We start from the raw sequence: 14,536 nt of genomic DNA, 5'->3' as shown, positions 1-14,536 counted from the left end.
ATATCTGCAAAACAATTGTCATAATAATAATAACAAATTTAATTATACTATTCTGCCCTCTATACTAAGCCCCAACCTTAATGACATCTCCAAATCAGGCTTCCTAACCTTTTAGCTATTCCATCATTTTTTCATTGAGCGCTCCCATTAAGGTTCTTAGACGGGACATCATCTATCCAAGGCCAATCACATATGCATATGCTGACATTATCAGAATATTTTGGCACATCAATCTCAGGCATGTCAGTCAGTCGGAGATTATATCAATCTCACATACCGACATTATAGAGATGATCAAAATCTCAATCATGTCAGTCAGATGGAGATCACAACTATCTCACATGCCAACATTAAAGAGATTCCTTAATCTTAGACATATCTATCATATGGAGATCACTAATCTCATACAGTGACATTATAGAAATTATAGCAAAATAATCATATCAATCAGAATTTTTTTATCATTCTCTCCTACAATTATAAGAACTTAGATCAATTTTCCCCCATAAGAAATTATATTGATCAATTTCCAATATATCAAATATATCTTTATATTAATAATCATAATATCAAATCTAAATAACAACCTAATTTTTATTCTTTTAAACTAATAGAAATTTCTATATATATTCATTTAAAAAATGAATTTATATAATATTTTCAATATACATTGACAAACAATATAACATAATTTAATTTTAAAATATCTGCATACCTCTACCTTACCTTATGAGCGCATTCACGTCGCTCCCTCTTTAATTCTTCTCATATGGGAACGTTCAGTGTCTTGTCTTGTCTTATCTTAATGTACTTAGACATCTTTACTTGAAAGGTTCTTTATTTCAAAATTTGCCATTTTTTGGGTGCTTTCATGGCCAACCCCCTATAATTTCGGGTTCCTCCCTATTTTAAGCTTTATAAGCTTTCCTCCTCCCCATGTAGGATATATATTATTCTCGCTTTACTCATTCAACGTATTCCCATGTAATCAATGTCAGTCTAATTTGTTCATCCTCATTATTTGTTGATTTTTCATTGCTCGTCAATGGTCTTCATGTTCAATGTGAAGTTCTGCTATTTAAATATAAGTTTTTGTATCTTCCTCTAAAATAGAGTAAGCTACAACTTTAGAGAAGGCGTGTCTCTTTAGAAAGGTCGGTCCCCATTTTAAATAGAATGTGCATTTAAATATATATCTTTATAATGACTTTATTTGTTTAGCTTTGTTGTTATTTTGAAGATTATGGTTTTGACCTTGGATTATTACAGATCTATGTCAGTGGGTGCGTTTGATGACTTATATATCTTTATTTTTGAACTACAACAATATTTATAATTTTTGTTTAGATAGATAGATTTATATTTATTTCTTGTTATTATAATTTATTATTTAGATTTTATCTCAAAGAAGGGATAATACACCTAGGCATTGGTGGCAAGAAGAGTTACGACGCCACACAGGAAAGTATGTCTTGCTGATGGGAAGATTAATTAAGTCCCAAGTTGGTTTGCCCAATAATGTCAAGATATAAATAATTATATCGAGCCCATAAATGCCCAAGGTTGCATATATTTTGTGCATATTAATGTATTTATAATTGTATATACATATATTTAAAAGGATACGTGCCAATAACTTAGTGCCAATTTACACTTCATGTACTCAATTGCTCAGCCATCGGAGATATATAGACTTGGTCACTCATAGATTAGAACTATATGCATGGTTATATAGATAGCATTCATACACTTAATGATCATTGACATGCACACATTCATTTATCTATATCTATATCTATCCATCTATCTATATGTTTGTATATGTCTACATATATGTGTATATACAACTAAACAGAGATAAATGGTGAGTTGTCATGGTTGTTCCTGTAAAAAACCCGCCTGGTCGTAGCTTCAAATAACACTAATTTCCCTAATATCTAATGGTTAGACATTCTATCAAACACTTTTCTACTTATCTCATAACCACTATTGATAACATAGCTAGATGTGAATTGTCATGCCACAATGGTCAAACCGAATACTGAAATGATATTTTCAATTCAACTTGATAAATATCAACTTATAATTTATTATTCAAGTCCCAACCGAATACTGAAATGATATTTTCAATTCAACTTGATAAATATCAACTTATAATTTATTATTCAAGTCCCTAAAGTTACAGATATACTCTCAACAGAGATAATGAGGAAATCTGTAAGTACACTTCTCAACAACAATGCAATTTCTGGAATAGGCAAACCATGCTACAAGATATGAATTGATTAGAAGAACTTGATTGTATATGCAGAAGTTGCTATCTAATGATAGATCGCAGCCCAGTGTGTGCTGTCTTCTTTTAACAGCCCAACCCCAGCCTCCAGTTAATAACGCACTTACCTAGAAAGCCAGAATGGTGGCCTTGAAGATGTATCTGTGGGCTTGATTACTAGTTGCAGCCAATGTGCAATTGCCTGGACAAATAGCAGGATTTGAGAGGGTGAGGATCCTGCCTGTACCACTCACGTGGATCCTTGGAATCCAACCTTAAGCCTCCCAATGCAAAATGTGGGTGCTGTTGTGCCCTACAGCACTTCTAAGCAGTGATCGCAGGACTTATTTAAGCAAAGTCTAACCTCCAAATGTGCCACCCAGCCTTGATGCAATGTTGCAAGGATCTCTCAAACACAAAACGCTGCTTCCCTAATGATTATAGCAGCCCAAATCCTCAGGTCGAACCCCAGGAATGCAACAGGCAACCGCAGCTGAATGCAAAGGCTCCTTTGAAACTTCTTTCAAATTCCAAATGCATGCTTAGAAATGAACTTCTCCGTAGTCACAGAGAATACAGTAGGGGAGAAATATAATTCAGATCAAATAATTCACAATACCTCAGCTGTGAATTGCTGAGCACTTCTCAGAATCTCAGTCTCAACTCTTATATTTCAGCAAGGGCAACAAATTCAGAACCTCAGAAAAACCAAAAAGGCAACAAAAGCAAATAAATATTCAAGTGTATTTTTTTCAAAGAAATGAGCTCAGATTTATAATCTCTTGTTGACAAAAGTTTCCCAAAAGAACTCAACTTCAGAAACTGTGAAAGTTTCCTTAAAGAACTCAGCTTTTGAAACTTTCCAACACAACTCTTTTAGTAATATTTCTTAATATTATTATTATAATAAAATATTATTATTATAATAATGCGACTTTAATAATTAATTAATAAATAGGAGATCATGCAATCAATAACCATATCCATTGCAGGTGACGACTAATTGCCAGAGCCACTCACTGTACTGCCAAAACTAGACTTACTAAAAATAGTAAGTCCACAACTAGGACCCCCCTAATCACCTTGTCAACTCATGAGGGTCGCTATGATGAACTGACACGATCATTTGTAGAATCTAGCCAAAAATGAGGACATTACAGTTCCTTTAAATTGATAAGAAAGGATCACAAATGCACATCCATTAATTTAGAAACCAATTCTTTTATCAAAAACAAGGACCAAGAATCACCAACCAACTTGACATGACCAAGGCAACAACCTAACCCAAGACCTCATGACTAGATATGTGAGGAACCTCCTTATAGCAATATCGTGAGAATGCTCGAAATAACAGAATACAAAGTGATAGCAGAACTCAGAATCAATCTACTGATCGCAGGCCACTTCGAGGGGGTAACCTCCTTTGAGCAAGCTCAATACAATAAATTCGTCCGTGCCCATCAAGGGCCTCAACTTATTCTTATATACTGGGTACGATCTAGAAAAGTAATACTACCTATGCATGTGGGATAATAAAATATACTCACGGGACGACTTACAAAGCATATGCGTCCAACAACACTACTCTAACAAAATAAACAGAAGGAACACACAGGTTCCTAACATCCCCTCTCCCTTAGAAAAAAGCTTTGTCCTCAAAGCTTAAGGTGTGGAAATTGTTGTTGAATCTGAAGAAGGGGTTCCCAGGTAGCATCCTCTGGTTGCATGCCATGCCACTGAATCAAGACCTCAGAGATGGAGCGAGAGCGAAGCTGGCGAGTGCGCTGGTCAATGATTGCCACCGGCTCCAGGATAATGGATCCTTCCGTATCCATTTCAGGGAGAGTAGTTTGTGCTCTGACAGTGGTACCCAGAACTTTCTTTAGACAAGAAACATGAAAGACTGGATGAATGCGGGAAGAAGGAGGAAGTTCCAGTTTATAAGCAACTGAACCAATCTTCTGCAGAACCTTATAAGGCCCATAAAATTTTGGGGCCAGCTTATGACGCCCTTTCAGCTTTAGGGAGGATTGTTTGTATGGCTGTAGACGAAGAAAAACCATATCCCCAACTTGAAATGAGCGCTCAGAACGGTGTTGATCTGCTTGCTGTTTCATCCGATTACGGGCCATGTGAAGATTATCCTGTAAGGTACGAAGAATCTGATCCCTGCTGCGGAGAACTATGTCAACTGCCTGGACTGGTGAGCTGTTGGGAGTGTAGGGAAGGAGCACTGGAGGTGCCTGACCATAGACTGCTTCATATGGAGTCATTTTAGAGGCAGTGTGGTAAGAGGTATTGTACCACCATTCAGCTAAAGGGAGCCACTTGGCCCACTGATGTTGCTGTTCGGACGTGAAGCAACGAAGATAAGTTTCCAAGCATTTATTGACAATTTCAGTTTGACCATCAGTTTGTGGGTGATAGCCCGAACTCATCTTCAGTTTGGTGCCAGTTTTCTGAAATAGTTCAGTCCAAAAATGACTGGTAAAAGTTGCATCACGATCAGAGACAATGGAAGAAGGGAGTCCATGAAGACGAAATATCTGGTCCATGAAGATTTGTGCAACAGAGGAGGCAGTATAGGGGTGGCTGAGGGCACAAAAATGACTATATTTCGAGAGACGATCAACCACAACCAAGATCACTGTCTTGCCACCGGATTTAGGAAGCCCTTCAATGAAATCCATAGAAATATCAGTCCAAATCCGTGTAGGGATGGGCAATGGTTCGAGCAAGCCAGGAAGGAGGGTCGTTTCACCCTTGTGGCGTTGGCAAGTATCACATTCAGCCACCATCTGTTGAATCGTCTGTTTCATCCCTTTCCAAAAGAAGTTTCTCCTTGCTCGCTCATAAGTTTTGAGGAAGCCTGAGTGCCCTGCTGAAGGAGAAGCATGGAGTTCATAAAAAATAGCCTGATGTAGAGCTGGGTTCTGAGGAAGCACTAGCCGACCCTTGTATCGAAGAGAAGCACCATCCCAAGAGTAATGTGGTATAGCAGAAGGATTATTGGCTAGCTGGTGAATGATTTGAGATAAAGAAGAGTCACTGTCATAGCCCTGCTGAACAGACGCTAACCAATTGGGAACGGGCATAGAAATAGCGGAAAGGGAAGCTTGATTATCAAATGTGAGAGAAAGAGCATCTGCCACAATATTCTCCTTACCCTTCTTGTAGGTGATCTCATAATCATACCCCATGAGTTTGCTGACCCATTTCTGTTGTGTAGGAGAGGATACCCGTTGTTCCAGGAAGTATTTCAGACTTTGGTGATCGGTTCTGATGCAAAAATGACTCCCTAAGAGGTATGGCCGCCACTTCTGTACAGCATGCAAAATAGCCATCATTTCTTTTTCATAAGTAGAGAGGGCTAGATTCTTACCAGAGAGGGCTTTGCTAGTGAACGCAATAGGATGGTCATCTTGCAGGAGAACAGCACCCAATCCATTGCCGCAAGCATCACTCTCAATAGTGAAGGGTTTGGAAAAATCTGGCATCGCGAGAACAGGTGTACTGCACATAGCCTGTTTCAGTTGTTCAAATGCAGTCTCAGCAACAGGGGTCCAGGAGAAGGCATCCTTTTTTAACAGAGCTGTCAATGGTGCTGCAATTTTCCCGTAATCTTTGACAAACTTGCGGTAGTAGCCAGTCAACCCCAAAAAACCCCGAAGGCTCTTGAGAGTTTTAGGGTGCGGCCAAGTTTTCATGGCATCTATTTTTGTAGGATCCACCCGCACTCCATGGTGTGCAACAATATGCCCGAGATACTCCACTTCCTCCTGGCCAAACACACATTTAGATAGTTTTGCACAGAGTTGATGATCAGAGAGAAGTTGCAAGACAAGCTCCAGATGATGGAGATGCTCAGCCCAAGTTTTGCTATATATGAGGATATCATCAAAGAAGACCAGAATGAATTTCCGGAGGTATGGTCGAAATATGTTATTCATCACTGCCTGAAATGTTGAAGGAGCATTCGTGAGGCCAAAGGGCATGACTAAAAATTCATAGTGACCATCATGTGTGCGGAAGGCAGTTTTAGGTATATCCTCCTCATTAACCCGAATTTGATGATACCCAGAACGAAGATCTAACTTGGAGAAAAAATGAGCCCCATGAAGTTCATCAAGAAGTTCATCAACAACTGGAATGGGAAACTTGTCCTTTATAGTGAGATGATTAAGTGCTCGGAAATCAATGCAGAGTCGCCATGACCCATCTTTTTTGCGAACAAGCAGAACTGGAGAAGAAAAGGAACTGGTACTAGGGCGAATAATACCTTGCTTCAGTAAGTCACGGACAAGTATCTCTATTTCAGTCTTCTGATGAAATGGGTAGCGGTAGGGCCTGATGTTGGGCGGAACACTGCCAAGAAGGAGCTGAATACGGTGGTCCTCTGGACGAGAAGGAGGTAATCCCACAGGTTCAGCAAATATACCAGAATACTTGTCCAAAATGTGTTGGAGATCGGCAGGAGTGCTAGAGACTGCTGATGGCTGCATCTGAATGGAATGGAGCTGAGCGATGACACCATGTGAATTCTTCTTAAGAAGTTTTTCCATACGGTGTGAACTGATGATGCTGAGAGACCCTGGTTGTAAGCCTTTCAAAGTGTGTTGGTGCCCCTCGGCTGAAAACTGCATCCAAAGTTCAGCAAAATCCCAGAGAATGGGGCCAAGAGTGCGTAACCATTGGGCACCCAAAACCACATCACAGCCACCTAAGGGTAAGGCAAACATGTCAGAGCGCATGTTATAATCTCCAATAGAGAGACGCACATTGTGGCATTTCCCTTTACAAGGTAAAGTGCCCCCATTGGCAATCATGACTTCAAAGCTAGAGCAGGGATGGATAAAGCAATCAGCCTGTTTGGCTATTCGTGGATCAATGAAGTTATGAGTGCTACCAGAATCAATGAGTATAGTAAGAGGGATCTTTTTGAAGAAACCCTGGACCCGCATGGTTTGTGGAGTAGTGACTCCTGCCAAGGCATGGACAGATATCTCTGGTGGAGCTTCTGGTGAAGGAGGTTCAGGCTGGTGAGGCTCAACCTCATCATCCACTGTTTCCTGAGCATCTACATATTCTTCCAGTTCCGGTGGAGAATCCACATCCAAGAGATAGAGCTTTTGCTGAACACATCTATGGCCCCGAGACCATTTCTCATCACAATTATAACAAAGCCCTTTGTCTCGCCTGACTCGCATCTCTGTTTCAGACAAGTGCTTGATCGGAGTAGTTCTGGGAGCTGGTATGACGGGAGGGTTGTGAGAACCTGTATTTCTGAATGGAACAAAATTAGATCTGGAGCGTTGTAGAGCACTAATCTTGTCTTCCGCTAACTTAGCCAACCCAAGGGCTTCCATCATTGTAGTAGGTCGAAACATTTTGACTTCTGAGCGAAGTGCATCCTTCAGACCACTGACAAAACAACTACGGAAGAATTCATCAGACAAGCCCTCTGTGTAATTAGCTAATTTTTCAAACTCTGTCTGGTATTCTCTTACAGTGCCTGTTTGACGCAGTTTAGTGAGTGCTCCTGTGAAATCATCAAAGGAACTAGGGCCAAAGCGCTCCAAAATGAGGGTGCACAATTCGCTCCACGTTGGGCCTACATTAGCCTTGATGTACCAACGGAACCATTGAAGAGCTTCATGTTCCAAATGAAAAGATGCAAGGGAGACTTTGTGGTTATCCAAAGTATTATGCAAGCTGAAATACTGCTCTGCCCTATAGATCCATCCAGTCGGATCAGAACCATCGAAGCGTGGAAAATCAAGCTTTGGTCCACGGAAATTGCCAGAAGAGGACCCAGTATCTCCTGAATGGTTTCGGCTCATGGCTGACTGCTGAAAGTTAAGACCCAGAATTTTGTCATCCAGATCTTGAAGTTTGGTTTTGAGGGATGCAATTTCCTCTTCCATGATTTTTGCTCCTGTACGCGTAACAACCATAAAACAAGGTTTTTTTTGTTTTTTTTTTTTTTTTTTTTTTTTTTTTTTTTGAAATGGGTAGAAGATGAGAAACAAAAACTTTTTTAGTTACGGCAAACTTGGATTTGGGTAAAACTCATATAGGAAATGGATGTTCGACGGGTGGTGGGAGACTATCTGGGGACAAGGGAAAAAGAAAAATGAGGGTTTCAAGGGTAGGGAGGCGAAATGAGGCGAACAGTCCAAGAGGGATAAGGGAGCAAAATGAGGAATTGAATCTTGTGGCTCAGTTTGGTGGCGATTGGATGAGAGGTGAAAAAGATAGGGCAAACCCTAAAATTAGATAAATGAGGGATTTAGGGCTTTGATATGTAAAATTTGGGGTTGGGTCGCCAAGGAAGGAAGTATGCGAAATGATATTGCAGACGTTCTGCGGAAGTATGAGCAGAAACAGAAAGCAAACAAGGAAGCTACGACTAAAAAACAGAAAAATTTTTACTCTTTTTTTTAAATTTTAAATTTTTTATTTTGTTTCTTTTTTGAACAGTCGACTTATAAAAATTCACTCGCAGACAGAACAACTGAAAAGAGTTATTGCAATAACAAGAGATATTAGAAGTGAGAGGAACCTGAAGGCCACGACAGAAAAAAAATAAATTTTGATGTAATTTCCACCCAGCGAGCCCAAGAGAGTGCTCTGATATCGGATGTGAGGAACCTCCTTATAGCAATATCGTGAGAATGCTCGAAATAACAGAATACAAAGTGATAGCAGAACTCAGAATCAATCTACTGATCGCAGGCCACTTCGAGGGGGTAACCTCCTTTGAGCAAGCTCAATACAATAAATTCGTCCGTGCCCATCAAGGGCCTCAACTTATTCTTATATACTGGGTACGATCTAGAAAAGTAATACTACCTATGCATGTGGGATAATAAAATATACTCACGGGACGACTTACAAAGCATATGCGTCCAACAACACTACTCTAACAAAATAAACAGAAGGAACACACAGGTTCCTAACAAGATACTTAGCTATGGATTCCTGATTAGATGACGTTTTTAACCTTTACCACATGTCCGCATTCCTCACTTTGGCAATACTCTTTCCCCATTTGTAGGATTTATCTTGTCTTGCATCCACCAGTAAGGAAGGATTAGTTGTCTTCATTATCATAATATTACAAACAATAAGCTATTTACAGCATTGTAAAATATTATCCATCTATGAATAAAACCCCTTGTGAATGTATTGACTAAATATTCTGCATAAATGAAAACACAAGCATACTAATCATATTTCCTTGAAAAAATGAAATCCACTTAACTAACTAATTTTCATAGTAACACGGGGACGTGTCCCCAGGGACTTGGGGACTCCGTTCCCCTGTCCCCAGTGGTGCCACTAGAATCCACCACCACCGCCAAGGATGGGGGGACGTCCTGGTGTTAACTATTTGCTGATTTGACTATTTATGTTCATTGTTTGTTTTTCCAATTCAATGCAATGTTCAAGTATTTACTCTTTTACATCTTTATATCTTATATTGCAATAAATCTTTTCATAACTAGCATTTTAAGTACCATATGTATAATATATACAACCCGCCCGGTCCCCTTGCCACCGTCCCCCTGGCATGCCCTTGCTGTCCCCAAATTAAGGCCCCTCTGCCCCCTTGTCTCGGAAACTTGTCCCCCTGTGTGGTGCCACTAGAATCCACCACCACTGCCAAGGATGGGGGGATGTCCTGGTGTTAACTATTTGCTGATTTGACTATTTATGTTCAGTGTTTGTTTTTCCAATTCAATGCAATGTTCAAGTATTTACTCTTTTACATCTTTATATCTTATATTGCAATAAATCTTTTCATAACTATCATTTTAAGTACCATATGTATAATATATACAACCTGCCCGATCCCTTTGCCACCGTCCCCCTGCCATGCCCCTGCTGTCCCCAAATTAAGGCCCTTCTGCCCCCTTGTCTTGGAAACTTGTCCCCCTGTCCCCCAGGGTGGTGTAACTATGCTAATTTCATACTTTGCATGAAACAATTATTATAGTTATATGGAAGGTTCTCAAGAAAGCAAAGTAACACCACCTTAATTAGAAACTTGCCATTCTTGACCTATGCATGCAAATTTCTGCTATAACCACTCCAAACAGTGTCAAGCAAGGTTGCAAAATTAAATGACAAGCTAGGGCAGGTCCCTGTGCTGCTGCTTGGCTTAGTTTTGCTAGCAGCATTTGTTCAACTTCTCTTGGAACAAATTGTGGAGCTGGTGGCCCTATAGATGGTAACACTGCTTTTTATTTTTAAGCAGCCCTCTTAAATATTATTTCTAAATTAAATTCGTTGTCATATTTCTTGCAAATAGGTTTGAAGGCAAATAAAAAGGAGGGGAAAACAATGGTGAAGACATGTCACTTTTCTCAATAAGCAGTTGCTGCTTATTTCTAGCCCCCAAAATTTTTTTAAATCTTATTTTTAATTTTTAAGAGCTGCTAGTCCATTACAGTAGGAGAAGATTTTAATTTATTATTTTTCCCTAGCTGAAAATTTACATGGGAACACTAGCTGCTTAAGCAGCCAAATAGGGACATGGGGTTAGTCCAATAATTTTGATGCCCCTGATCAGTTATAGTCTGTGGAAAATAAAGTAAGTAGATAAAATTATTTTCCCATGCATAAATTGTAACTGTGCTTCCAGTTACAATTGAATTATTATATTAAAGTCAGTTATTTTAACCATGTAAGCTTTTAGTCATCACAAAACATAAATAAATTATTTTTTGGATGATGCAAAATTGCTTTTACACCCTTGGATGCCCTTGCCTTACTTTCTCATCTTCCTTTTTATCTTTCCACATATACATCACCCAAAACAAGAAGCAGCCTCAAAATTATCTGCGATCATGTCGTCAATCTTAGCCAAGATTGATTATCACTTGTGTCCTGTTTTGGGTTAGCAACCAACGATAAGTTATGTGTCACGGGACACTGGTTGGATGCTAGGCAAGTAACGTAAATGTCATTGGCGAGAAGGGACATCTGATAAGTTATTGTATCATTAGCTGCAGCTAAACATTATGATGTTGTATTTTGTGTGTCTCTTGAGCGTACGAGCAGATCAACTTGCAATTGTAGGATGTAACTGGCTGGTGAGCTCAAATATTAAAGTCCATAAACCGAGTGATAAAGTTGTAATGTTTTTAACAGCAACAAATACCAGGCCAATATTTTTCTGCTCTGCTAGAATGCCATCCAGTTCTCTGTTGATGTTAGTGGATTTGAATCAAAAATTCTATTTGAATTGTATCAATGGGTACATTATTGTTTTAAATTTATAGATTACAATCCTAAAGATTAATTTTTTGTTTTTTTTTTTCCAGGGGAGAGGATATTAGTGTTGAAAATCAGCAACAAGGTTTCACGCATGTTTTCGAATGTACTTTTGACAATGCTGAAGGTCGTGATGCGTATCTAGTCCATTCTGCTCACGTAGAATTTGCTAATCAGATACTTCCAGCAATGGACAAATTTATTATTATTGATTATAAGCCAATGCGCGTCATCTAAGGAGGTGGGGGTTGTATGTGTTAGGAAGCACTAGGTTTGTTATAGTTTTGTTAAAATATCAAAAGGAATAATATTTGCTTCTATTATGAGCTGTGCTCCATGGGGACTCATCCCTTGCCTTGGTACCCCTGCCCCATCCCTGAAAAGTTTCAGGTACTCGGGGATTTGAGGTTCGATTACCTAAGACAGCCCTTTATAATAGCAAGTGACACAAACTCGAGCTTGGATTTGGACATAGACCTACCAATTGCATCTGTTAATTAGGGACAGCCATATATTTTCTATGTTTTTGTCATTTTATAGTTGAAACATGGAGCTTTTGGGCAATATGTTATAATTCGTATATAAGATATTAATATTTATGCACATTGACAATGAAAGCTTTTTAATTTGTTAATTTGTTTGTCAACACTTGTGTTTTTTTCAATTCAAGTCTAATGTTATGTATAGCTTCTACAATGGCTGTGATGAATGTTTTAACAATGTTATGACACGAATATTGAAATTTCTATTTGGTTTTGAAAAAATTCTCATTATAAATAGCCGCCCCTACCATCCCCTAAAAGACGGTTCAAAAGAACCTCTGTATCGGGAACACATCGCGCTGTCCCTTGTCGTCCCTGACTCCGAAATTTGGTGGAGCATAGATACGGGTTCTTAAACCAACTCATCAATGTAAGGAAGTGGTTATAGGAGGTAGAACAACCTCGTAAAATTTAGGATATTATGTTGTTTTAGTAATTTGTATCGAATGAATAAAATATACAGGAATAGTAATATTTGTGTGATTATTTGCTATTCTGAAATTTAACAATATAAATGTACAGGAGTACAGGTTTGAGCTTTCACTAAGGTTGAGATATCTAATCATCCCATATTAGATTTTTAAATGTTTCATAATATGCTTCTTTATTCCACGTTAATCTGCTAAATATTCTTTCTTTGAGAATCTTCTGATATAGCATCCATTTCTGGTTCTTGCATCATTTTGTTTTATTTCATGGAAGGATCTGACAGCTTGAATGAGTACGTAGGTAGAGGTAAAGATTTCAATCTAAAAGATTAGCTTTTCAGGTTTGAGCATAGTCAACATGCTTTCCTTGATTACGAGGCCCCGTTATTAGAAGAAAGGAATCTTGGCTCTTTGACAATGTTTGCTCTCTATAAGAAAATTGACTTCTGTTGTTCTATGATTGTTTTGGACGATATTTTGCTCCCATATTGGAAGAAAGGAATCTTTCTCTTTGTCAATGTGTGCTTTCTATAAGAAAATTAACTTATGTTGTTTTGGACAATATCTTGAAATCGAGAGCATTTATGAGCACAAAGGTTAAAATAGGCAATGCAAACAGAATTTACTTATCAGTTGCTGCCATGGAAAAATTTGAAGTTAAGGCATGAACATTTTTCGAGGAAAGGTTTTTGTTTGTAATTATACAGAGAGTACATGTGCTAGGGTAATGTTTTTAGATGTTGACAACAAATTGCTTCGTTGCATTTAAGTCTGCATTAAATTACTTTCAAACTATCTGAAGTTTTTCTGTTATACAGAAAAAGTTGTCTTTTTTGGTTTCGAGTTTCATTACTTTTTCAATATTTCACTTCATTTCATGGATAGACAGGCATCTTCATGAGTACATAGGTATAATGTTGAAAGCATGTTTGTTGGTTTGTGCCTAGCCAACACAATTACTTGGCTTATGAAGCTCCCATGCTGGAATAAGAGAAAAATAATCCATTCTTATCTTTGTGTTGCTGTGCTGCTTTCTCTAAGAAAGACCCGTGTTTTCCCATGATAGGTTTAATGTTGAAAGTAATTTTCTTGGTTTGTGCCTACCCAACACACTTTAACTGGATTATGAAGCTCACATGCTAGAATAATAGAAAAGTAATCCTTTCTTATCTCTGTGTCGCTACACTGCTTTCTCTAAGAAAGCCTTCTGTTGTTCTATGATTGATTTGCACATGGTGTTAAAAATACAGAGCTTTCAGGATCATAAGGTAACAATAGGCAATGTAGCTGCAACATAATGCTATAAAATCTGTTAGAAGATTACTTTCATAAAAAAAATCTGAAATATAGAAGCTGATTGTTTATTCATGTTTTGAATTCCCTCTTGCATATCACGCACTTTTCATATTGGTCAGATTAGATTTGAACTTATGTCTTGCTACTCAATTTGGGAGAGACTTCAGCAAATTGAAAGTATCATGAAATATCTTTTTAGGACATGAAGTTTTTATTATGCACCTATATATGAAATTAATTTTGAAAACAATTAACAATAATTTAGAACCTACTTTGATCTGATTATACAAGTATACCTAGATTAAATGAGTACAGAATTAGATTCGAGCAAAAGGAAACACCATATACCTAGATTAAATGAGTACAGAATTAGATTCGAGCAAAAGGAAACACCATTTTTAAATATATAAACATTTTCAATAGTTAAGTGTAAAATGTTATGTACTATGATATTCATAGCATTAAACACAAAAATCATTAACATGGAATGTTGAATTGTGTCAGAGGGTAATTTGCATCACTTAATCTGGCATCATTATAACAAGTTCAGCAAACGTATTGCAACTTTACATAGTTTAAAAAAATGGAAATCTTGCAAGAAAAATATTGTAGTTTTATATATTCAACTCAAGCAGCATCGATAAAGTATATATTCTACAAGAATCACATCAAAATCTTATGAATTTGGCCTTGCACAAGCCACCCAACTATCTTACTGA

The 14,536-nt window shown here is 38.1% G+C and overlaps 1 protein-coding gene across 1 annotated transcript in view; it reads left to right on the top strand.

Moving 5' to 3' along the window:
* Positions 1–12,185, top strand: part of HS1 (heat stable protein 1) — a 47,436-nt gene extending 35,251 nt beyond the window's left edge. Inside the window, exon 2 of the mRNA XM_089829446.1 lies at positions 11,602–12,185. Within this exon, the coding sequence (XP_089685572.1) occupies positions 11,602–11,788 (187 nt within the window). The 3' untranslated portion in view covers positions 11,789–12,185. The remainder of the gene's footprint in view (positions 1–11,601) is intronic.
* The last annotated feature ends 2,351 nt before the right edge of the window (positions 12,186–14,536 follow it).

This window comes from Cupressus sempervirens, chromosome 5 (assembly GCF_028749045.1).
Source record: "Cupressus sempervirens isolate cs-2001-9-10 chromosome 5, ASM2874904v1, whole genome shotgun sequence".
Classification (NCBI taxonomy): domain Eukaryota; kingdom Viridiplantae; phylum Streptophyta; class Pinopsida; order Cupressales; family Cupressaceae; genus Cupressus; species Cupressus sempervirens.
This window is presented reverse-complemented; position numbering and strand designations above follow the sequence as displayed.